Source organism: Chelonoidis abingdonii, chromosome 14, assembly GCF_003597395.2.
Source record: "Chelonoidis abingdonii isolate Lonesome George chromosome 14, CheloAbing_2.0, whole genome shotgun sequence".
Lineage (NCBI taxonomy): Eukaryota > Metazoa > Chordata > Testudines > Testudinidae > Chelonoidis > Chelonoidis abingdonii.
This window is the reverse complement of record NC_133782.1, coordinates 13329687-13353019: the sequence shown is the minus strand read 5'-3', so window position 1 is coordinate 13353019 and position 23333 is coordinate 13329687. Positions and strand designations below refer to the sequence as shown.

General features: G+C 43.9%; 1 protein-coding gene across 2 annotated transcripts in view; it reads right to left on the bottom strand.

Annotated features, from left to right (window-relative positions):
* LOC116826066 (disheveled-associated activator of morphogenesis 2-like) overlaps window positions 1–14551 on the bottom strand; it is a 57466-nt gene extending 42915 nt beyond the window's left edge. For both annotated transcript variants that reach the window (XM_032782551.2, XM_032782552.2), the window contains exon 1: window positions 14393–14551. In XM_032782551.2, coding sequence (XP_032638442.1) covers window positions 14393–14464 — 72 coding nt within the window. In that variant the 5' untranslated portion in view covers window positions 14465–14551. The remainder of the gene's footprint in view (window positions 1–14392) is intronic.
* Between the last annotated feature and the right edge of the window lie 8782 nt (window positions 14552–23333).

The window sequence follows — 23333 nt, the reverse complement described above, 5'->3', positions numbered from 1 at the left end:
TGGGTTGGATCACAGAAACCCCCTTGGGAACTACCAACTGATGTGCCAGAACTACTTCTGCCTCTGCTTTCCCTGCCAGCCTGGGAATCCAGCACCCTGTCTTGTTCAGCCAGACACGCCAGTCTGCTCCAACACAGGCCCAGGGTCTGAACCACGTGCCCCAAAGCTGCAGACTTAACAGAAAACAACTTACAGAAGTGTTCCTGTCTTTAACACTCAGATGCCCAACTCCCAACGGGGTCTAAACCCCAAATAAATCCATTTTACCCTGTATAAAGCTTATACAGGGCAAACTCATAAATTCTTTGCCCTCTATAACACTGAGAGAGAGAGTAAAAAGTGATTTTATTAAATACAGAAAGTAGGATTTAAGTGGTCCCAAGTAGTAACAGACAGAACAAAGTGAATTACCAAGTAAAATAAAATAAAACACACAAGTCTATGCCTAAGAGAACTGAATACAAATAAAACCTCACCAGTTCCAGTAAGCTTCCTTTTATAGACTAGTCTCCTGCTAGTCTGGGTCCAGCAATCACTCACACTCCCTGTAGTTACTGTCTGTTGTTCCAGTGTCTTTCAGGTATCCTTGCGGTTGGAGAGGCTGTCTCTTTAGCCAGCTGAAGACAAAATGAAGGGATCTCCCAGGGGATTAAGTAGACTTTCTCTTGAGGGTGGAGACCCCTCCTCTCTCCTATGTGAAGTCCAGCTCCAAGATGGAGTTTTGGAGTCACATGGGCAAGTCACATGTCCATACATGACTGAGTTTCTTACCAGCCAAGCCACATTCCTGGGAAAGCTCCGATATGGATTGGCATCTTCAAGTTTATTGTTGGTTTCAGTGGTTCTTGATTGGGCACTTAATCTGAACATTCCTTTCTCAAGAAGCTGACCAAATGCTTTACTAAGGCTATCAAGCAAGTATACAGCCAATATTCCTAACTTCAAGTACAAAAATGATACATGCATACAAATAGGAGGAATGTATTCAGAAAATCATAACCTTTACATAGATATGTTACCTGGCATATGTGGCATAAACATAGTCCAGTTATATTATATATATATTCATAAGCATATTCCCATGAAGCCTTATTGGGTACACCCTCACAGTCTCATTAGAGTTGCTAGAGAGAGAGAGAAAGAAACAGGGGAGTAAAGTTGATAATTCCAACTGCAGTTTGCTGTCTCCTTCATATGCCCACTGGAGCATACTGTACATCTCCAGGAGGTCTGAGTCTGCCACACGCAGCAGTGTGGAGGGTTTCACTCTCCAATTTCTCTCCAAATATCACTGCTTTCAGGAAGAGTTGGGAACACAGCAGTCACTTCTTCCTCTTCCCTGCTAGGATTCCTCCCAAAGATGCCTTTGTTCCAGTTTTTGGGATCCTGTGTGAGGCCTCCAGGTGTTGTACAGAAGGCACAGCCCAAGGCAGGGGCACTTCCAATTCAGGCTGCTCTTGGGGCCAAAGCAGCACTTTGCAGGGGCTGCTAAATTACAACTGTTTCCCCTTGCAGCATAAGCCAAAAGGCCATGATGCTACAAACTAAAGTACCATCCCTGAGTTTTGTGAGGGTCCAGTATATACAGTCCAACACATCTGCAGTGGGGAAGTTTTCCCCCAGGCCCTCATAGCTAAGCATAGGGGCAGAGCGGGCAGTAAGAATCCCACTCCACTCAATTCTCTTCTGACACTGTGTAAGGCAGTGGTGGGCAAGCTGTGGCCCACGGGCTGCATGCAGCCCATCAAAGGAATTCACTGTCGGGCTGCAAGACAGTTTGTTTACATTGACTATCCGCAGACACGGCCACCCGCAGCTGCCATTGGCCACGGTTCATCATTCCCAGCTAATGGGAGCTGCGGGAAGCGGCAGCCAGCACATCCCTGCGGCCCGCACTGTTTCTTCCAGCTCCCATTGGCTGGGAACAGTGAACTGCAGCCACTGGGAGATGCAGGTAGCTGTGCCTGCAGATGGTCAGTATAAACAAACTGTCTTGCAGCGCACCAGAGGATCACCCTGATGGACTGCATGCGGCCTGTGGGCCGCAGGTTGCCCACCATTGGTACTAGGTGTTGAGGTTTTATTTTGTTTTTATTTCCCAGCCCTAATCACCTGACATAGGCCTAGGTTATAATAGGTCAATACCCTGTCACATGACAGATGTCCCTCTCTGTTCCTGTTATGCATAGGCTGCCACACTCTGACTATTTCATAGTGATGGTGACATGCAGTGTATGTGTAGTTTCATGCTGCAGTGAAAAGCAGGCCTTGTCCACACTATGGTGTGTAACAACATGTGTCAGAGAAACCCCCTTCAAGAGCTTTCTCCCATTGATAAGAATCTCTCTCTGTTGTTGGAAAAGACTGCAGCTGCCTGAGGCTTTCCTGACCAGAGCCTTTTTTTTAACGGTGGAGAAAGGCTCCAGTAGTGGGGAGACAGCCGGACACAACACTGTTAAAAATAGCCATGTAGACAGGGAGGCACATCTTGGGTGAGTAGAGAATCATGTAAGATATGTATTCACATACATACCCGCTCTCTTCAGGCATGTCTTTACCTGCCTAAGCTGCACCTCACAAGCTACAATGCTGTTTATATCCATGTTGGGAAGCTACATGCACAGGTACACTACATGCCACTGAAAAAAGCGTGTAATGTAAACATACCTTATGTTAATCACCCTCAGCAGGTAAATCAGCTTTTGTATCAACCGATATTGTATAGAGAAAGTAAATAAAACTAATACATATTTTTTTCTTCTAAACCTTGGCATTGTTCATGCTGAATGCAAAGGTAATTTATGGCACAGCTCCAAATAGTAATGCGAACTGTGAGGAGTGAATAAAAGCATGATAATTCTTTCATATCTGCTTAGGCACATACAGTTCTTACAATAACCTCCCCATTCTGTATTTGAATTTTAAATGGTACATGTACTTACCACACACATATACAATTATCTCTTAACACTATGATCCCCCCACTGAACAGTTTCAATGTAAACAAACAGGAATCTGAATATATTTGAATTTTGAAGAATGGTTTCCTTAAGGCTAAATTCTGCCAACTTTTAACTACCATATCCCATTTGCAAAGCAAACCATCTCCCTATAAGGAGTTGCTTAGTGTGACCAAAATTGTTATGTGAAAAAGGTGCAAAACTTTTGAACAGGTATGAAACGTATAGTCCAAAGGTCATAGCTTGGCCTCATACTAGTCAATGGCACAACTCTCATTGACTTCAACAGGGCCAGGATTTCACCTCACTTGTTCAAATCCCAGTTTAAGTGGACAAAATAATGTATTTGCACTGGTTTGGATTTGTGCATATAACCATGTTATATGCCTGTACAATGCATGTGTTTAAATCCTAATCTGTGCACATGCATTCATGTATTATACAGGGTATACAGAAAAGAGTTACATCTGTGCATACAAAAATCCAGCTCTGCATTTTGTCTCACCAGCTACATTTCGCTGACAAAAATCTTCTTTAAATTAGGAAAACTGAGCCCCTAAGACATGAGAACATAGTACATCTTTTAATTTTTTAATAATGCATGAAGACTAATGGTTGCAATAGAGAAGCAAGTGGTTTATTGAGTTAGAAGTTTCAAATTATTAATTGCTAAGTTAGGCTGCTGCCATTTCACAAATTCCCCAAAAAGCACAAAATATAATACTTGTTATAGTTCTTTTTAATAGCATGATAGTTTCTAATGCCATTACTTTGCTCCCATTGTAACTGTGAATAGGGGGAAATGTTTTAGAGACAAAAGAGCAAACAAGGTAGCTTTTCAGTTGGTGAGGTCTCTCAGAATTATTTGTCAGAAATCTGTCTGGGTTGCTGAGGTTTTTGACAGCCACATGGTAGCATGCTATTTTACTGGCAAACAAGACATGAGTAGCAGATCCTGACCTTTATGGTTAAGTATTGAAAGAGACTTCTCTCTCATCATGTCACAACTTCTGTAATGCTTAGGCTTTTATTTGTTGGGGGGGGGAGTGTTTTCTTTAAAAGAAACCAGCTTTCCTCAAATTAACCATTAAATGTCACCAAGTCAGATTGTTTTATATTGTCTAAGAGAATGTGACTGGTGCAACCAGATGTAACATTCTAATCCAACATTGGGCAACAAAGCAGCTTGAAAAGAAAAATAAAACTGTATTTATGACAGAAAATACACATTATGGAAATAAATAATAATTCCATTAATAACATAGGCCTGCTACTGCCAGGTTAAAGTTGCTTGTTCACTACATCGTCTACCTGAAGGATGGTCCACTGGTTAGAGCCATAGCATAGGACTTGGGACACCTGCATTCAATTCCCTTGCCCTGCAACAGACTTCCTGCATCACTTTGGACAAGTCATTTAACCACCCTGTTCCTCATCTATAAAAATGGGGGTTATGATCATTCTTCTGTACCTCACATGGGATTTGTGAGAGTAACTACATTAAAAGTTTGTGAAGTGCTTTGAGATATACTACTGAAAAAGTGCTATTTAAGAGCTAGATATTTATTATTAATGTGTCTAAAGACTTTGGGTGATTTGAAAGTAAAATCCATTCTCAACTGAGGAAAGGGTGCAGGAACTCATCATGTATCCAGTACTTCTGCCTACAGGTTGGAATGGTGGATAATGTGCTTATATGCTACTTGGGTATGGTGATAACAGATCTCTGTAATGGTGGGTTTTGTGACCCTTTACTTTCTCTGGGCAGCTAGCATGGATAGCCCTAGATGACCTCTTGCAGGATTTTCTGTCATTCTCCCCTCACCCTAGTGCAGCCCCACATGGGGCCTTAAGTGTTATGGAAAGCTTTGAGCCAGCTCTCCGCATCAGGATAAGTTTTACTTGAATCTTTCCACCCCTTATATGGATACACTGAAGAGAAGCTTAGCCCTTTCACTTGAGTCATGTCAAATTAGATTGAACAAAGCAATAGAAAATATACACAGCTAAGAAACAATCTGGGAATAAAATGGACTAAATGACCTATAATTTTTTTCATCTCTAATCTGTAACATTCATTTAGTTATAAACAATGGGCATTTGCTATGTACCCACAGGCAAAATGCAAAGGGTAACCAACTCTAGTTCCCCTTAGGGATATTCCATGCAAGATCTGGTGCTCAGGTTATTTCTATTCATGTGAAATCCCATCTCACCAGAACACAATTTAGATCATAACAAAAGTGGGGCAATCTGACACAGAAAATGTCCAGAATTGGAGATTATTTGCCATACCAACACCAATGCAAAACACAGTGGGTTGTGCAGCAATGAACCTCTCCAGCTAATTAATGGGTTTAGTCAAATATGTGTGGTCTCAATTAAATTTACTAGAATCAATGGGAATACCCACAGTAAAATACCCTTTCAAGTTTAATTAGCTGAAAATCACAGCCAGCAATGCACTGAGCCACATCATTGCCAATGTGAAACCAAATCCCATTCTCCATGTAAACAGACCTTTAATTCTAAACCAGGGAAAACGTGGATTGTTATCAATGAGAGATTTTGCTGCCTTGATTATAGGCTGAGAGCAACATTCCCCTCTTCATTTACACAAAGGAAGAGAACCAAAATAAATGACCCCTGGCTGCAGGGGCCTCCAGAAAAGGGCAGCACTGATGCTGAGAACTTGTTCCCTCTCTTTCTGGTGCTCAACAGAATCAATGCTTTAGGAATGATTCCCCTCCATATTGTCCCTTACACAAACAGGTACTGGAACTAGATCTGCTGGGGGTGCTGCCACACCCCCGGCTTGAAGTGATTTCCATCATATACAGGGTTTACAGTTGGGTTCAATGGCTCTCGGCACTCCCACTATACAAATTGTTCCAGCGCCCCTGTTCACATCCCATGAATTTCTGAGTGGAAGTTTGATTGAGTATCAGTGCTGCCTGAGACGAGGTGGTGAGGTAATATCTTTTATTGGACCAACTTCTATAAGAGGTACTAATACTTAAGAAGGACGTCCTGCAATTGCATCTGTACAGCAGCCGGGGATGCTGCCACCACTTGGTAAAAGGAGAGGGAATAGCAAGATGAGTCACATTTCTAATAAGAAATTAAAGCAGAGCCTTATATCTGCATTATTTCTTGGATTCTTAAAATTTGCCGTTACAAGAGAAAAGAAAATCCCAATCTTGGAAAAATAAATAAATACAGGAAAGAAAATTATTTGAGCACATCAGCCTGATTCTTTATATCCCGCATCTGGTTGCACTTTCATTTCGTTTTAAGGTCTGGTGCTTCAAAACTGAATCTTAAAGAAACAATAAAAGGGTCTGCTCTTATCTGGCAAAGCAGGATAAAGTGACTTTGAGGTAAAGCCTTTAGGGCATATCCTGTTGACTCAGTGCCTTCCAGCTACAGGGCCTTCTGCAAAACAAGTTTAGTGGGCAAACTTAAAAATAAATGCCAAGATGTAGTGCGTTTATTGACCTGTGATGAAATTTATCATAGCAGCTTCTATGTTCCAGCCTATGCCTTTAACAAAAAAGAATAGCTTGTTTCAGTATGTTTTTTAAGGGAGCTGGCTTAGTTTGTGGCAAAGAAGCCTAGGCATTTCCAGACCTCACCATAATATGTTGCACTCCATTCTGCTGGGGAATCAGAGATGGTATTTAAGTGAATTCATGGACATATGAATAAATTCAAAGCTGGTGCATAGGGATTCAATTCCATTGTTATCAGTTAAGTAGCATTCACTTACTCCAGGTCTCAACCTGGTGCAGAGCATCCAACCATTTGCCCCTACACATTCATTTCTGGCCTTTATGAGTAGGGGATATTTGAAACCCATCCATTTCTGAGCTAGCTTAATTTACAATGAATATCAGTACAGATGACTGATGTGACATTCCTCACTGGCACCACTGTCTTCAGTAAACATTTGAGGAGCTGGTCAAATGCTATTTTTTGAACAATGCTTCTATTCCTCAGATAAATTGCCTAATAATACTTTGGATTATTTGACCAGCTCTGCAACTGGCTGAATAATATCTGTCAACAGTTATTTATAGAAGATATTAACCACAATATAGTCCACTCCCACTGGAGTCCCTGGAAGCTTTGTCATTGGCCTCAATAGGAGCAAGAAGAGGCCCAAGGATATATTATTATTTTTTCCTTTCGTGGCATAAAGTTGCATGGTATTTAAAAGACAACAATAAACAGGGCCAGATTTTCAAAGGTATTTAGGCACCTTAAGATGAAAACAGGTGCCTAGTGTGATCAATGGGAGATAGCCACATAACCTGCTTAGCCGCTTTAGTAAATGCTGTAAATCCAGCCCACAGTCCAGCTTATAGCCTAAAGCCCCAGTCATGCAAACACTTACGCATGTGAACAGTTTTACTTTTGCAAGCAGCCCCAATCAAGTGAACTTCATGCATGTGACTAGTCACATTAAGTAACTGCATAAGCATTTACAGGGTCAGACCCTAAAGTAGCCCTTATACTAGGAAAAGGGCCCCTTTGCCCTAACATCATCTAGGATTGATTATAATTGGCTGCTTGGATAGACAGGACCAAACCATTTTCAACTCCCAAAACACACAGTGGACTCCTGCTGAAACAACAATTCAACAAGGGCCAGGAGGTGTCACCACTGGGTCACTTTCTTGGCATAAACAGACTCTTATAAATCTGCACTGGGAAAGCCCAGTGGAAGCCTTAGGATGATAGATCCCTTACTGATTTTGCTCTTGCCTGCATCTTTTGTTACCTTTGCTTGCTATATTATTTGCACATGTGCATGTTATACATATACACACACACACCACAATTTACTTGCTATAGCTTTTGCATATTTATTTTGCATATTAAGACCAACATCTGAATATGTGGGACAGTCCCATTACTTTTTCCAATGAGGAGCTTCTAGGAAAACTGCCTGGCAGATAATCAGACATACAAAGATAACACAGTCTTTGACTGCAGCAAGCTCTCAAGGCCCAGAAAGAAGAATGTTCTTTAAAAATCCCTCGTTGCAAGGGAGCATATCCTACTCCCTTACAACTGACAGTGCTCGGTTGATTATTACGCAACCCCAGCATTACTGTTATGATCAAGTGCAAGACCCAGAGAGAGAAGCCCTTTGCAGCAAAGGAGCTCAGCATAAGAAATATGCTGAAATTTCACAGACCCTAACTTCAGTACTCCACCTCCCGGAAAGACGGAAGCTATATTGACAGGAGAGCGTTTCCCATCCACACAGCATGGTGTAGACACCTCTGTAAGTCGATCTAAGCTATGTTGACTTAAGTTACATATTTTACATAACCTAACTAGCATAACTTAGATCAACTTACCTTGTTAGTGTAGACCAGACCTATGATTTAAAAACAGCACATACCTCCTTACAAACTTACTGTTAATTTTCTCTATAGAGTTGCATAGATCCCAGGTGCAACTTTCATTTTTTACTACTTAATGGACTGAAAAAAAATATTATAGAAAGTGGCTGATATTTCACTACATCAGTTCATTACTAAAGTAATAATGCCCTGTGTCTTTTAATTACAGTAATTAAAATAATCCACAGTGATAAGAACTATAAAGATTTTCATATTTGCTTATAAACATGATAGTCCACTTAGTTCTGTGATGAAACAATGATTACCAGGCTATTATGCACTGACATCTTTGTAAGTTTGTATGCGAACACATCTCATTCTATCATATCTTGTAAAAGCAAGGATATACATCAGAGAAGAATCTGGTTGCCAGTGCCAGATCTCTGAAATTCTGGTCAACCCATACCAGGGGTTTTTCTTAACTGGAATTTAAGGGTGTGTTATTGGAGCATATTAGTTAACACATTCTAACTAACATAATCCCATAGTCTAACATATAAAAGGCAATGGAGACTTTCATGTGTGTTAAGCTGGTCAACTGAAGTCTAGGCTTTAACTCAATCAGTTTAGCATATTCTAAAGTCAATACTCCCTTGTCTTCATGAGTTTTAGAACCTGTTAGAATATGCTACCCATTTGTTCTAATAACTTACCGTATATACTCGATCATAAGCCGGTTCATTTATAAGCCGACCCCCCGCTCAAGATGGATACGTAAAAATGGCAAATTTTTATGACCCATTCATATGCCGACCCTATAATTTAGGGGTTGGCAAACTTTGTCTCCCAGCCCATCTGGATAGGCCATTGGTGAGCTGAGACAGTTTGTTTACCTTGAGCATCCGCAGGCACGGAGGTAAACCTAAGTCAACAAAATGTCCCAGCCTGCCAGTGGCGTATCCTGACGGGATGAGACAGCAACTGGAAAATTTCAGGGGAGTGAAGAAGCTGGGGGTCACGGGAGTAACCCCTGTGACCACCATCCACACGACTCCACACCTAACACTGGACCTCCCCCACATGACCCCTCCTTGTATAACCCCTCCCTCCCCTACCCCTAGCCCAGGACCCCCACACTCTCCCTATCCCATCCCACCTTACCTGTGGCAGGCCAGGGAGGATGTCTCTGGCCCAGCTGGAGCTGCTCTGGCAGGCAAGGCGGCACGGCCACAGCCTGCTCTGGGGGGCGGGGCCAAGCAGCATGGCTGCAGCCTTCCAGCCCCAGAGCTGCAGCTGCTTCGGAGGCTGCGGGGAGAGCAGCGTGGCCAGAAGTGGAGAGACTCTGGCCCCACCTCTTCCCTTCTGGCTCTGCTGGCTGTGCTGCCTCTCCTTGCCCCCTCTGCTGGGGGGAGGGGCTGGGGATCTCCCTCTCTATACCCATTCATAAGCCGACCCCTTTCTCTGATGCTTCCCTTTTTTACTAAAAAAATTCAGCTTATGAATGAGCATATATGGTACCTTTAAATCCTAGTCAAGACAAGGCATAAGACTAGATTGCAACTCCACAACATGCCTGCACAGTGCTCTCTCTTTCCCTTTACTCTGAGTCAAGTGTTTTGACAAAGTTATGTCACTGATTATTCAAAGTCAATATAATTCCAGCCATGGGGTGGTCCCTCTTCTAATATCTTCTATTATTTTACCAATATTCCCTGTCCATGCACCAAACTATGGGTGAGAAGAAAGATGGGAAAGAATTTCTGGCCAACCCAATCATTCTGAATGACACATTGACGGGATTTGGTTTATTAATTGATAATTGTCTTAAATAAAATGTTTCTCATTTATTATTTCAGAAAAGGAGAAGGGATTTTTCTCTTTGCTATTCTGCTTTTGCATTTCAATCACATTATCACAAATTATGCATTAGTTATGCTTTTACTGCTTCCCTGCAAGTAAACTAGAAATAGCCATACAGTTGAGTAGTATGAGCTTTCTCAGCGTCATTTCACTAGGGTTATCTAGTTTCTTGCTATTTGATTTGGCCCTTCCCTAGTTTTAGACCACCTCTATTTCCCTTCTAAGACACCCATGCTATGCTCATTGGGATCCAAATTTCAGGATCTTGTACAGTGCTGTGGACAAAACACAATCCATTAACAACAAATCTCTCGAGAAGGCTTCAAAGGGCTCAGTGACAGGAGGCTTCAGGAATTCCAGCAAATATTAATCTGTACTTTCATCTCTAGCTTGCCCAGAGGCTTTCTTCACTATCTTATCCTTCATGTTGGATAGCAGATGCATGGAAATGCAACACTCACAATTATTTTTCTTTTAATCATGCTCAAGGAATCCAACATCACTATCTTTTAAGATGAAGAAAGGAGGTTGAGGGTGGGCCATATGACAAACCATTTGCAAGTAGATTTGTTATCATGTCTGCAGGTGGCTTGGTGTTTAAATGCAGATGGAAACCCAAAACATTTCACAGTGAAACGACAACTTTCATCCAACAATCTCAAAGTGCCATGCAAACATTAATGAATCTGAACAACACCAGTGGGAGCAGAAAAATTGTTCTACTCTGTGCTATGTTTGACATTCGGTAGCAGTTAACTGTAAGCAGTTGGCGGTGCTGCATTATCATCTCTGGTCATATAGTAGGTCATTAGAGGTCCCAACTGAGCAGGATGACAACAGAATGCTGAATGGGATTCTAATGAAAATAGCCCATCTTTCGAGCTACCAGAACTACTCCAGAGACCAGGTACATGTGCATGAATATGCATATTATAAAATTAGATGCATTCGGCCTTATTTAAACGAAATTGATCCCTTAAGCACCTTAAGCAATCTGGCAAAGGACCAGCAAAAAACTCACACACACCCAACAATCATGTAAGAGAAATGGCCTTTAACTAAAGATTTAACTAAAATTGTGTGAGGAAGCCTTGGGCATATGGTACTTTAAAGTGGTAAATTAAAGCAAAAGAGGGTGTGAAGGAAGTAGGGGAATATTTGACCTACAACCATACCACCTAGCAATGTGATCCTATCAGCTCCCACAAGACGGGTAGAGTTAACACTTACATAAGAGGCCTTAAGGGAGATTTAGGGCCAAATTTTCAAACAGATGTGCAAAAAAGGCTTGTGCATTTTTGCAGGCTTGTTTTATGCATTCACATACCTCAGTGCGTAAGTGGGATTTATGCACTTGCATAGCTATGTGTGCATGCAAACCCTGACTTGTATTAAGCATCAGGATATTTGCATATCAACTCTCTGCCCCCTGCTCCCGCTCCACTCTTCTCAAATTAGATGCTGCAAGAAATGTTGTTAATGATTTGCAAGATACTACTCTGGCTTTGGAGGGAATGCCTGCACAGCACCAGAGCAACCTCTCCGTCCAGATTCAGGCAGGATCAATTTTTATAGTGGGTCACTGAGGGTGCTGAGAGCCATTTAACAAAACTGTAAACCCTGTATATAATGAAAACCACTTCAAGCCAGGGAATGTTGCAGCACCCTCAGCATCCCTAATTCCAGCACCTATGTATTCAGGTTCACAGGGCTCAGGTAAGTGCTCTAAAAAACAGTTATACTGACAGCTATTGATCCGGGCTGGCAGGCTGGTGCCCACTTGCTCTATAATGCTGCATAGATATACAGTGCTGAGCAACACCACACAGACAGTAGACAGTGAGGAGAGAGAACGTTGATAAGATTCGATCTGCACCTTCTTGACATCATTGTCAAAGCTTTTCTAGATGAGGCCTGAAGCTTCAGTACATTGTTACACTAAGTGATGCAAGATGCGACATGCAACATAACCAAAGATGAGATGTTATTTCTTAGGGCTCATCTACACTTAAAACACTGCAGTGGCACAACTCTGTGGCAGTACCGCTTCTGTGTAGCCGCTACCTACATCGACGGGGGTGCTACGTTGATCAGTGTAAGTAGGCCACCTCCTGGGTAGGCAGTAGCTAGGTTGACGGAAGAATTCTTCCATGAACCTAGAGCTGTCCACACGGGGACATAGCTACACCACTCAAGAGTGTGGATTGTTCACACCCCTGACCGACATAGTTAAGCTGGCCTAACATAGTTAAGCTGTTCTATTGTAGGTCACGCCTCGCTGTGCAACAACTGCAAGAGCTGAATAGCTCAGCCTTTGGCTGACCAAATACATGTCCCTCTGCAAAAGCTTTGAGGACCAGACTCTGTCCTCAGTGACTCTGATGATATTGTGTGGGTGTCACTGAGGGCAGAATTTAGTCATCTGCCTCTCGTTCTCTCCCATGGGCCAAATGAGCAACAGAGGGAGTCTTCACTCCATTCTGCCTAATGCGGTTTGGTTTTTAGTAAGCCTATCCAAGGAACTTCTCAAGTTTCCTAGTGAAAGTTAAACTAGCCTCACAAATAGGACTCAATTGTCCCTAGCTTCGAAGCTCTGCTTGATGCAAGGGGGCTGGGGAGGGATTCAGGGCCATTAGGGAGCTGTTCACAGATTTCTGATTCTGTGCTGACCCCAACTCAGCATGCCCCTATGGCCCCCGGGTGTGGGGGCAGAGGGCTCCATGCATTGCCCTTGCCTCCAGGCACTGCCCCTGCAGCTCCCATTGGCCGGAAACAGGGATCCAAGGGCAATGGGAGCTTCAGGGGAAGTATGTGGAGGTGCAGCAAGGGCAGAGCACATGGAGCTCTCCGCCCCCACTCCCCCAGGGGCCGCAGCGCATCCTGGAGCGGCGCACGGCCGGGGACAGGGCAGGCATGCAGGGAGCCTGCCTTGGCCCTGGTGTGCGCCACTGCCACCCCGGTGCCACTTTAGGTAAGTGGCGTCAGGTCAGAGCCTGAACCCCTCCTGCACCCGTCCCCCCAATTCCCTGCCCTAAGCCCCTTTCCTGCACCTCGCACACCTCCTGTACCCCAACTCCCTGCCCTAAGCCCCCTAGTGTAGCCTGCACCCCACCTGCACCTGAACCCCCCACCTTGAACTCCCTGCTTCACCCTGCACCCCTGTGCACCCCAACCCCCTGCCCTGAGTCCCCAACCGCACCCCTCCTGCACCCCAACACCCTGCCCTGAGCCTCCTCCTACACCAAGCACCCCTCCTCTGCCCCCAATCCCTTGCTCTGAGCACCTTCCTGAATACCGCACCCCATCCCACACCCCAACCCCCTGCCCTGGCCCTGCATACAATTTCCCCATCCAGATGTGGCCCTCGGCCCAAAAAGTTTGCCCACCCCTGGCCTAGGGACTACTTCCTCTAACTTATGCCAGTAGAGGACTGGTTTAGCTCCACTCCACGCCAACTGCTACTGATACTCCACTCCCCCAGCACGCTCTTCAAACCAGGAAACCCCCATAAGGATACACCATCACTGTTCCTCTCCACAAGGGGAATTCTCCATTGGCCATTTATGGCCTGGATCTGAATTTGGGCCCAATCCAATTAAGCATGCAAGTTCTTGTAACTATAATATCACTTGCTGAACCCAGTGTTACGCTACAAAGATATATATCTGGCAGGCGCTATGGGATAATTCAAACCTGGTGTCAGTGGTGAAACCTCATTGCCTTTGGTGGAGTTGCAGTCGCTTACACCAGGTATGAATATTGAGGGAGCTTATCTGCTTTCAACAGAAACCAATTTAATTCATATGTTTCACTTTCTCTGTATATGGTCTTTAGTGAAAATACCATACAGGTTCTATATTAACAAGGAATCCTCCAAAGAAACGATCTGGTAGAGAATCTCTCTCTGTTTGCACAATGTTCACTACATTTAACAGCTATATTTAGAGCAATAGAAAGTTGCTTATTTAGCTCTTTTAAGATTAATGAAGCAGAGTTTCTGTGATGACATACTTACTACCCCTAGTGCACACAGTCTCTAATATTACATATTAACCAGTGAAGGTTGGTATCACATACTAATCACTGAAGCTAAATAGTCCTACTGCAAATTCCCTGCCAACACAATACAAAGTTGTTCTCAGTTTTGGCAAGGCTGTCTCTTCAGTTATGCACAACTAACACAACTTTTGCATAAGCAATAACAATTTCTGCCTTTACCTGTGGAATAGGGTCTTGAGTCCTTGTATTATCCATGGCTGCAAAACTTCTATTTGTTTCATCAGTGCCCATAGGGTTACACACTATATGAAGCACACCTGCTTTTCAGCAGCACAGCTCTCTCTTGATCTTGCAGCGAGTGTTGATTATTAACAGTTACTTCCTTATACATTGAGACCTCAGAAACTAGAATGGTGCAGTGCTTCCTTATGGCAAGCCTGTTCTGTGAGAAGAGAAAAAGAAGAAGTTGATTGTTTGCTTTGCCTTGAATTGATACTTATCTTTTAGTTACTTCCTGAAATCAATGAATTATTCTCTATTAGACACTGATTCCATGTGAACTCAAAGCACGTACGTTGCTAAAACAATGTTAAAAACTAAATATAATAAAATCTTCCAAAGAAATTGTAAATGTTCCTGCCCCAGGACTGGATTTTCAGTATGGTTCAGTGCACACCCAGCTACCCTAAGTGCATGTGTTTGAACTGCAACTTGAGCATGTGCATACTAAGCAAGGGCACAAATGCATCTACACTGAAGCTCTAATTTCCAGCTCAGGTAGATGCACATGCACTACCTTTGATCAAGTATAGAAGCCCTACAGTCCCTCACTTTGAGGCAGGTGGCTGTGGACCCTAGAAGCCCTGGCATCCCCAACCCCAGAGCTGTCATCCTGATCAGCTGCCCCAGAGCTGCAGACCCTGAAATCTAATTTCCCCAGCAGCCCACTGGGCAGGCATTCTTCCTAGATCCCAGATCTCCACATGCTTCCAAAACCTGTGTTGGATCGGATGGAAGTTCATCAAAATCATACTCTGTAAACATTTCAGTGTTGACAAATTGGTAATTTCTGACAAAAGAAGTGTTTCATCAATTTTTTTCTGAGCAGCTCTAATAATAAAAGCCTTCCTGTTTTATCATAGATTATCAGGGACCTCAGGAGCTTATCTAGTCCAACCTCCTGCTCAAAGCAGGACCAATCCCCAGACACATTTTTACCCCAGTTCCCTAAATGGCCCCCTCAGTGATTGAACTCACAATGCTGGTTTTAGCAGGCCAATGCTCAAACCACTAAGCTAGCCCTCTCCTCCGAAAAGAAATTAAATATATGGAGATATACCTATCTCATAGAGCTGGAGGGGACCCTGAAAGGTCATTGAGTCCAGCCCCCTACTTTCATTAGCAAAACCAAGTACTGATTTCACTCTAGATCCCTAAGTGGCCCCCTCAAGGATTGAGCTCACAATTCTGGGTTTAGCAGGCCAATACTCAAACTACTGAGCTATCCCTCCCCCTCATTACAGTGAGGCTTGATGGCTGTGTAACATTTGGAGATCCTTGGAGGAACGGCATAATAGAGATGCAAATAAATGTTGCTAAAAACAAGTTTCCTTATTTGAATAGACAAAGCACAGGGCCTTATTTTACTAAGAATGTTAACTTGGACACGGGCTGTTGACTCAGTAGCTCTGGCAAGCACTGCTCTGTTGAAAGTTTAATAAAAGATTTTCTTTCTTCACAAACACTTTTGACCCATGTTGCTCTGATAGCCAAAGTGATGGAGTGAAAGCTATTATTTTAAAAAGTGACAGTTTGGATAATATATTTACACATTTTTATGGAATTTGATGGATTATTTTGATACCATCATACAATTAAAAACATACATTATTCATAAAATTAAATATCTAGACATCTGATTTCCCTTTAGAATCTTTCCAGCTCCTGAAGAACTTCTATTTTCTTTGTGAATGAAGGAATCCCATGGAACTTTGTCAATAATCTGATTATGGCACTGCAGAACATTTTCGCATTGCACATTTATGGGTTTATTTTATAAAAATTCAGTGGAATCATTAGACACGCTCCCTCTACAGTCTACAGAACAGCACATTTTGCAACATTCATAATATGTGAGAAAGCAATTAATCAGAATGGAGCTCAATTGCTACTTTTAGAGCAAACATTTTCAATTAATCTGAAGTCGATAATTACACCTTCCTTTAATAACTGCTCGTGTGATTTTTTTTTGCCAAGGCCTTATGTTAATTGACTGAAACATATGCCAGGATTGTGTGTTGCAGCAAACACTTGGGAACACTCTCTATTTAAATAAACTCATCTTCCACTCTTGCTTATGAACAAGAACTTCTTGAAGGGGTGGGACTTAAACCTCCATGCAAAGACACCACCATGTTTGGAGTTCAGAGCATAGTGGCTGACTGAAGGAATGACAGGTCAATAGGGCAAACTGATTTTGTAGGAAGTCAACACTACAGTGCTACAGAGGCATAGCTGCATTGGTCCAGCTGCGCCGCTGTAGTGCATCTGGTGAAGACACGCTATGCCAATGGGAGGGCACTCTCCTGCTGGCATAATTAGTCCTCCTCAGCGAGCAGTAGAAACTACATTGGTGGGAGAACATCTCCCAGCAATATAGCACCAGTGTTAACAATGTAAAACTTGCATTGTTCGAGGGAAGCAACTTTTTCCACACCCCTGAGTGATGTAAGTTAGATCGGCTTAAGTGCTAGCATAGACCTGGCCTAACACTTCTTCACAGTGGGTGAAGTCCAGAGAGTCACCTCAAGGACAATGCAACACTAAACACAGCTTAGTTTGGACTTGACTGATGCTCAGGACTCGTGCTGACTCTGTGCAAGCAGAGGAAAGGGAAATTTTACCCAATATAGAATCATATACTGCATCACTTCCCTGTCTCTCAAAAGATTCTACAGTTTCATTGAGATTGTTCTTTAACAAAAGAACAGCCTTTTTACCGGGCTTATCCACAAGGCCCCAACTCTATCCACTTTAAGCCCCTTTTAAAACCCATTTCTGCCATTCTGCTTACAGTAAACTTAGCTGAGTTGTATATAAATGGTCTATTGCTGATCCCTAATTTCTGTCCAGGCTTAGCCTCTGAGCTCCTCAAACTAAGAAGCATTTTCCTATGTGTTTGGAAAACACCTCACCCATAGTGCTGCTACTATTAACAAAATATTGTTACCTCTTTTTGACTCTGCCAGTTAATATCTGTAAGAGGATAAATTGATGCTGAAGATAAGTATCTTTGATGAAAACTTGCTATTTACAAAGAATGTACAGAGTCCTATTTTCCTCAGCACAGGAGCACTAACAGTAGGAAGCCATAGCATAGAGTTATAAGATTTCAATCCTAGCCCCCTTCCCTAAAGTTAGTGGCAAAATAACTCCCCTTGATTTCAGTTATGCAGGTTGAGGTCCTGAGACAATACAAGTAGTAGTAACTGTACACATAGGGTATGAGGGAGGCTAATGGTACCTAGAGCCTTTGCTTCATGACAATAGGAGACCTGGGTTCAAATCTCCCCTCTCTGCCTGACACGTAAGAACTTGAACCCAGGTTATCTATTTTCCCTGTAAGTATCCTAACCACTGGACTAGCAGGAACAGACCTATAACAAGGAATTTTTGCACCCAAGGCAAGGGCCAGCTCTGGGCTCTTTGGCAGCAGGTCCCCGAATCCCTCTCGGAGACAAGGACCTGCTGCCGAACTGCCGCCAAAGAACAAATGAAGAGCCGGCGGCAATTTGGCAGCAGGTCCTTCCCTCCGAAAGGGACTCAGGGACCCGCCACCGAATTGCCGCCAAAGAAGCGGCAGCAGCACAGCTGTCACCAAAGCGCCACTGATCGTGGTAGAGCTGGGCCCCTCCGCTTTGTGCGCCCGCAGCAAGTGTCACACTCGCCTTGCCCTTGTTACAGCACTGAACAGGAATCCTGGGACAGTGCTCTCATCCTCTGCTGATGAAGCTCTTCCACTTTGTATAAAATAATTCAGTATTAAGGGTGCTAGAGCCTGAGCAACTGTATAGTCCAGTGGTAGAGACTCCTGTGGGATGTAGAGGCATTAGGTTCTAGTCCCTATGCCAATCAAAGTAGAACACATTAGACCTAACTTCCTTTGAGAGGTGGGACTTAAGTTACACCCAGCATTGCAATGTTTAAGTCCCTTTTGTGAATCTAGCCAAAGATGTACACTGTATTCAGTGAGTTCTCGCTTTGTGTTCTCATTTATTCTTTGTATTACAATAGCACCTATCACCCCTACCATGCATGGCATTACTACAAATTCCAGGAACAAGAGTCATACACTAATGGTAGCTTTCTTTCCTGCTTGTTTTAATTCCTACATCAACTTTTCTATAAGCGTATCCAACACCTTGGGTGTATTCCTCTTTAGAGCAGCCTCTGAAAAGAGAAGACCAAAATTCCTAATGATGCTATGCGCACTATTATTGTTTTTAACCAAGTACAATGGAAACTGTACCAGGACTATCAATGGGAAGAAAGATGTAGGGAGACAAAATCATAGTAAACTAAAGAAAAAAGAGCTGGGAAGAAATGGAGTGTAATAGAAAAGAAGGCAGGTCAATTTTGAGGGAAAGAGAGAAAAGAAAGGTTCACTGAGCTTCCACGAAAGGATCAGAAGAGGTGGCAGATGTATTCCAAAGGGAATATAGTGCAATTGAAAATGCCATTCTTCAGCCTTAGCTAAGGGGTGCACCAGGGAACTAACTAAGATGGATTGGAAAGGACAGTGTCACAGCAAAAGAGTGACATGCACAGTTCAGCTACCAAAGCAGAGATTTTGCATTGAACTGCAACATACAAAAAAGGAAAATGATACATTTAGCGCAGTTATGGATCTGCAGGGCAAGATAAGACAAGGTGAGAAACATTTATATAAAAGAAGACCAGTAAAAAAAAAAAAAATAATAAAGCCTACGACACTGGGACTGTATCGTATTTCAATTGGCTGCTTAAGTACTGTAGAACCCTGGCTTCCCACTCAAACCTCCACTCACTGTAATCTGTAACCTTTACCATTTTTTGGTTTTAGTTGCTATTTTAAAGCTGCCAGGTTGGCAGTGGGGGAAGATTGATGTCCTTTATATACAGACCTAGAGTACTATGGGCCCTGTAAGCTTCCACACACACTGCCCTGCCTGGGTGGCCTCAGTCTCCAACCTGGAGCTACCCTGGGTCAGATTCTGCATGGCTCCTTTGAGGTCAGTGGAACTTTGCTGAGTAACACCAGTCAAGGGTCAGGCCTGAAATTATCACTAGGGGTGACAGTCGTACAGCCTGGAGGTCCACACAGTCCCAGCCCCTTTGCTGAGAATGCTGACAACCTATATGTAACTCCTTTATTTTAATAGTTTGGATACAAATATTAAAGAGGGGTATGCATTTAATCATACCACACACACACACACACACACACACACACCAGTTGATGTTATAATTACCGGTCCAGATTCTGGATCAACCTAGTGGCCCAGTAGGTTGACCACCAGTAGGAAGGAGCCGGGTTCCGTCGGTCACGACATGATGCTCTGGGGAAGTCTTGGCAGGATGAACCCAAAGTTTTATGGCAAGGCACCCTGTTTAGTGATTTTTCTTCATTGGGATCAATGAGTTTTGCACAGTCATGCTATAATCAATTGTTATTGCACAATTTAACAAGCTTGTCATTCTCATTCTTTATCACAGATATCTTGTCCCCATTGATATGTGCCTGTCACATCTTTAGAGTCATCAATCTGCCCTCCTCTGACATTTCAATAGGGCCATCTGTCTCCAGCTCCTCTCTCGTACATCTGGCTCAGCGATGGCCTTCACACTTCTCTTTACATATACATTCCTCATTTACACACAACAGAATTTACACAGAACATTTTGAACAGCAACATCAAATTGCAATGCACAAGAAAACAATCAGGGCATTCTTTTACTTATTTTAAAATGCTAAATCTACAACAAAATAGTGACCTTAAAACATCTGTTACTACCTTGAAATCAGCCCAGAAAGATTCTGGCTGAGGCATCTTTACCAAATGGCCCATTAGGCCATTCCTTTCTGCTATTCAAAAAGGATGACTGGCACGATATGATAAAATCATACACCAATAGATTTAATACTTAATACAATTTCCTTCATTCTAAATCATAGAAAATACAAACATTAAAATCCTACTACTATATATCTCCCTTTTGACCCATCACTGCTTGGCTCACTGGTGGCAAGTAACATTCAAGGCCAGCGTTCACAGATGATCAGGAAACAAAGTAATTCAGCCACATCCTTCTTATTTGTCAGCCCTGGGATTTGGGGTTGGTTGTTTGTTTTCTTGGGAGGGTGTGGGGAGAAGGTAAGAACATAAGAACAGCCACATTGAGTCAGACCAAAGGTCCATCTAGCCCAGGGTTGGGCAAACTACAGCACGTGGGCTGAATCCGTCCCACCAGCCATTTTGATCTGGCTCTCGAGCTTGCCCTGCTCCCACGCTCCAGCTGGGGAGCAAGGTTGGGGGCTGCTCCACACAGCTCCTGGAAGCAGTGACCTGACCCTTCTCCAGCTCCTATGCCTAGGGGCAACCAAGGGGCTTCACTCTGCATGCTGCCCCACTCCAAGCACTGCCCCTGCAGCTTCCATTGGCTTGGAACCACAGCCAATGGGAGAAGCAGGGGTGGCACCTGCAGATACAGCAGTGTACAGAGCTCCCTGGCCACACCTCCACATAGGAGCTGGAGAACGTACATACCTCAAGTGATTCCCGAAAGCAGAGGTAAGCGACACCTGGAACCTGCACCCCTGAGCCTCCCGCCATTCCCTAACCCCCTCCCACCCTCTGAACCCCTTGATCCCAGTCCAGAGCACCCTCCTGCACCCCCAATTCCTCATCCCCAGCCCCACCCTGAAGCCCTCACACCCCCCACCCCACACACACACATACCCTGCACTCCACCATCCCAGTCAGAGCCCCCTCCCACACCCTGAACTCCTTTTTTCTGGCCCCATCCTGAAGCTCGCACCCCCAACCAGAGCCTTTACCCACTCCCACACCCCAACCCCTATTTTGTGAGCATTCATGGCCCACCATACAATTTCTATTCCCAGATGTGGCCCTCAGGCCAAAATGTTTGCTCACCGCAATCTAGCCCAATATCCTGTCTTCCGACAGTAGCCAATGCCAGTGCCAGAGAGAATGAACAGAACAGAACTCATCAAGTGATCCATCCCCTCTTGCCCATTCCCAGCTTCTGGCAAACAGAGGCTAGGGCCACCATCTCATCCCAGTTAATAACCATTGACAGACCTATCCTCCATGGACTTATCTAGTTCTTTTTTTTAAGCCCTGTTATAGTCAAGATCAGGTATTTGTTTTGGGTTTTTTGTTATCTTCAAGACCTTCTGCATCCACTCAGGAAATTTTAGTCACAAGAAAACAGCGGATCTCAGAGCAAGACAGAGGTCTCCTGACCTTTGGGGATAGAACAAGAAGTTTGGTGCAGCACAAAATCATGGACCATCAAAACACAAATACTGTCAATTTTAAAGGAAAATGCAATGAAATAAACAAAAAAAATCACATTGAGACAACTACTATAATCTTAAACTTATGCAAAACATTTTCACTAGGCAGCAAAGCTAAATGCATTGTGGAGAGGGGCATTGTTGCTTTGTTGCCTTAACATGTTACATTTCTGCCCTTATCTGCCTATATGTTATAATGGCTTCATTTTGTTTTGGAAGTTGAGAATCTATCCAGATTTATTAAATGAGGACCTCCCTCCCCCACCCCCTTTTAAAAAAAAAAATGAACTTCTCAGGCATAGGACTGAAAGACTAAAATGCTTCTATCTGACCTGAGTTTGATCCTGGTTTTAATTAAGAAAAATATTTATGAACAGATTAGATAATGGAGGGCCCCTTGTCCATCACATACAAAAAAGGGACATAGTCTGAGTTTATTTAAAATACAAACTTCTGACTGATCCATCAGGTTTGTACACACAAGTATAGCAGGGCAACAGGGACATCTAGTGGATATCACCAATCAGTACAAAATTCTCTCACAAACAGTATTAACATACGACATAAGAGGATGTAGGAGCGTGTATAGCTAACTAAAAGACAGGTATCATACATACATCATTGTCACACGCCCCATAGCACCTCTGGATGGCCAAGTGTGGCACTGGAGGAATTCTCTTTCTCCATTTCCCCTCACCAAGGGTTGCCACCCCTTTCAGGGAGTCATGTGGCTCAGACCTGTAGCTAGGTCAGTCTCGGAGTTCAGCCCCTTTCCAGGATAACAAAAAGTCCAAGTATATGAAAAATGTCTTCCATCCTCCTTGGACTCCTCTTCAGCCCACCCTCTGGGCCCCGTTCCCAGCCCCTTCTGGGCTACCTTTCAGTCTTCTCTGCTCTGGGTTAGAGCCCAGACTCCCAGGCTGCTTTCCTGGAGTCCCCTTGTAAAGGTGGGGGACTCACCGCTGCAGCACTTCCTGCTGGTCATTGGGAATTAGCTCTTGCCCAGCCTCCAGAGCACACTCTGCAGGCCAGTGTCCTGCTGGCTACCATGTCCCTCCAAGGACCCAGGGCCCCTTGTCTTTGGGGTGCTGCCCCCTAGCAATGCCCCCACAGTCACAGGGTCTCCCCACCCAGGGGAACCCCCAACCCTCTATCCCCCACCTTGCCTCAGTCATGGGCTACTACCAGTCACTATCTAGCCCCCCCAGTCACTGAGGCAGATTGCAGTGTAAAAGCCACTCATCAGAGGCAAGGGCAGGGTTGGACATGCTGCCTCTGCCTACCCTTTTGGGCTACCCCCTGCAACCCGAGTACCTAACTGGGCTTCCACTAGGCCACAACCTGGGGGGTTTCCAGGCCAGAGCTCCCCAGCTCCCTTGGCCCTCCCCCAACCTTGATCCATTCCAGGTACTGTCTCTCAGCTTCCTGCAGCCAAGTCCCTCCCCCTCAAAGGTAGCGAGAATCTATCTCTGGCTTGTGGCCCCAACCCTCTTATAAGAGCCAGCTGGGCCCTCATTGAGCCAGCTTGGGCCTGATTTGGGCATGACCCCCAGCTGAGGCTGCTTTCCCCAATCAGCCCCA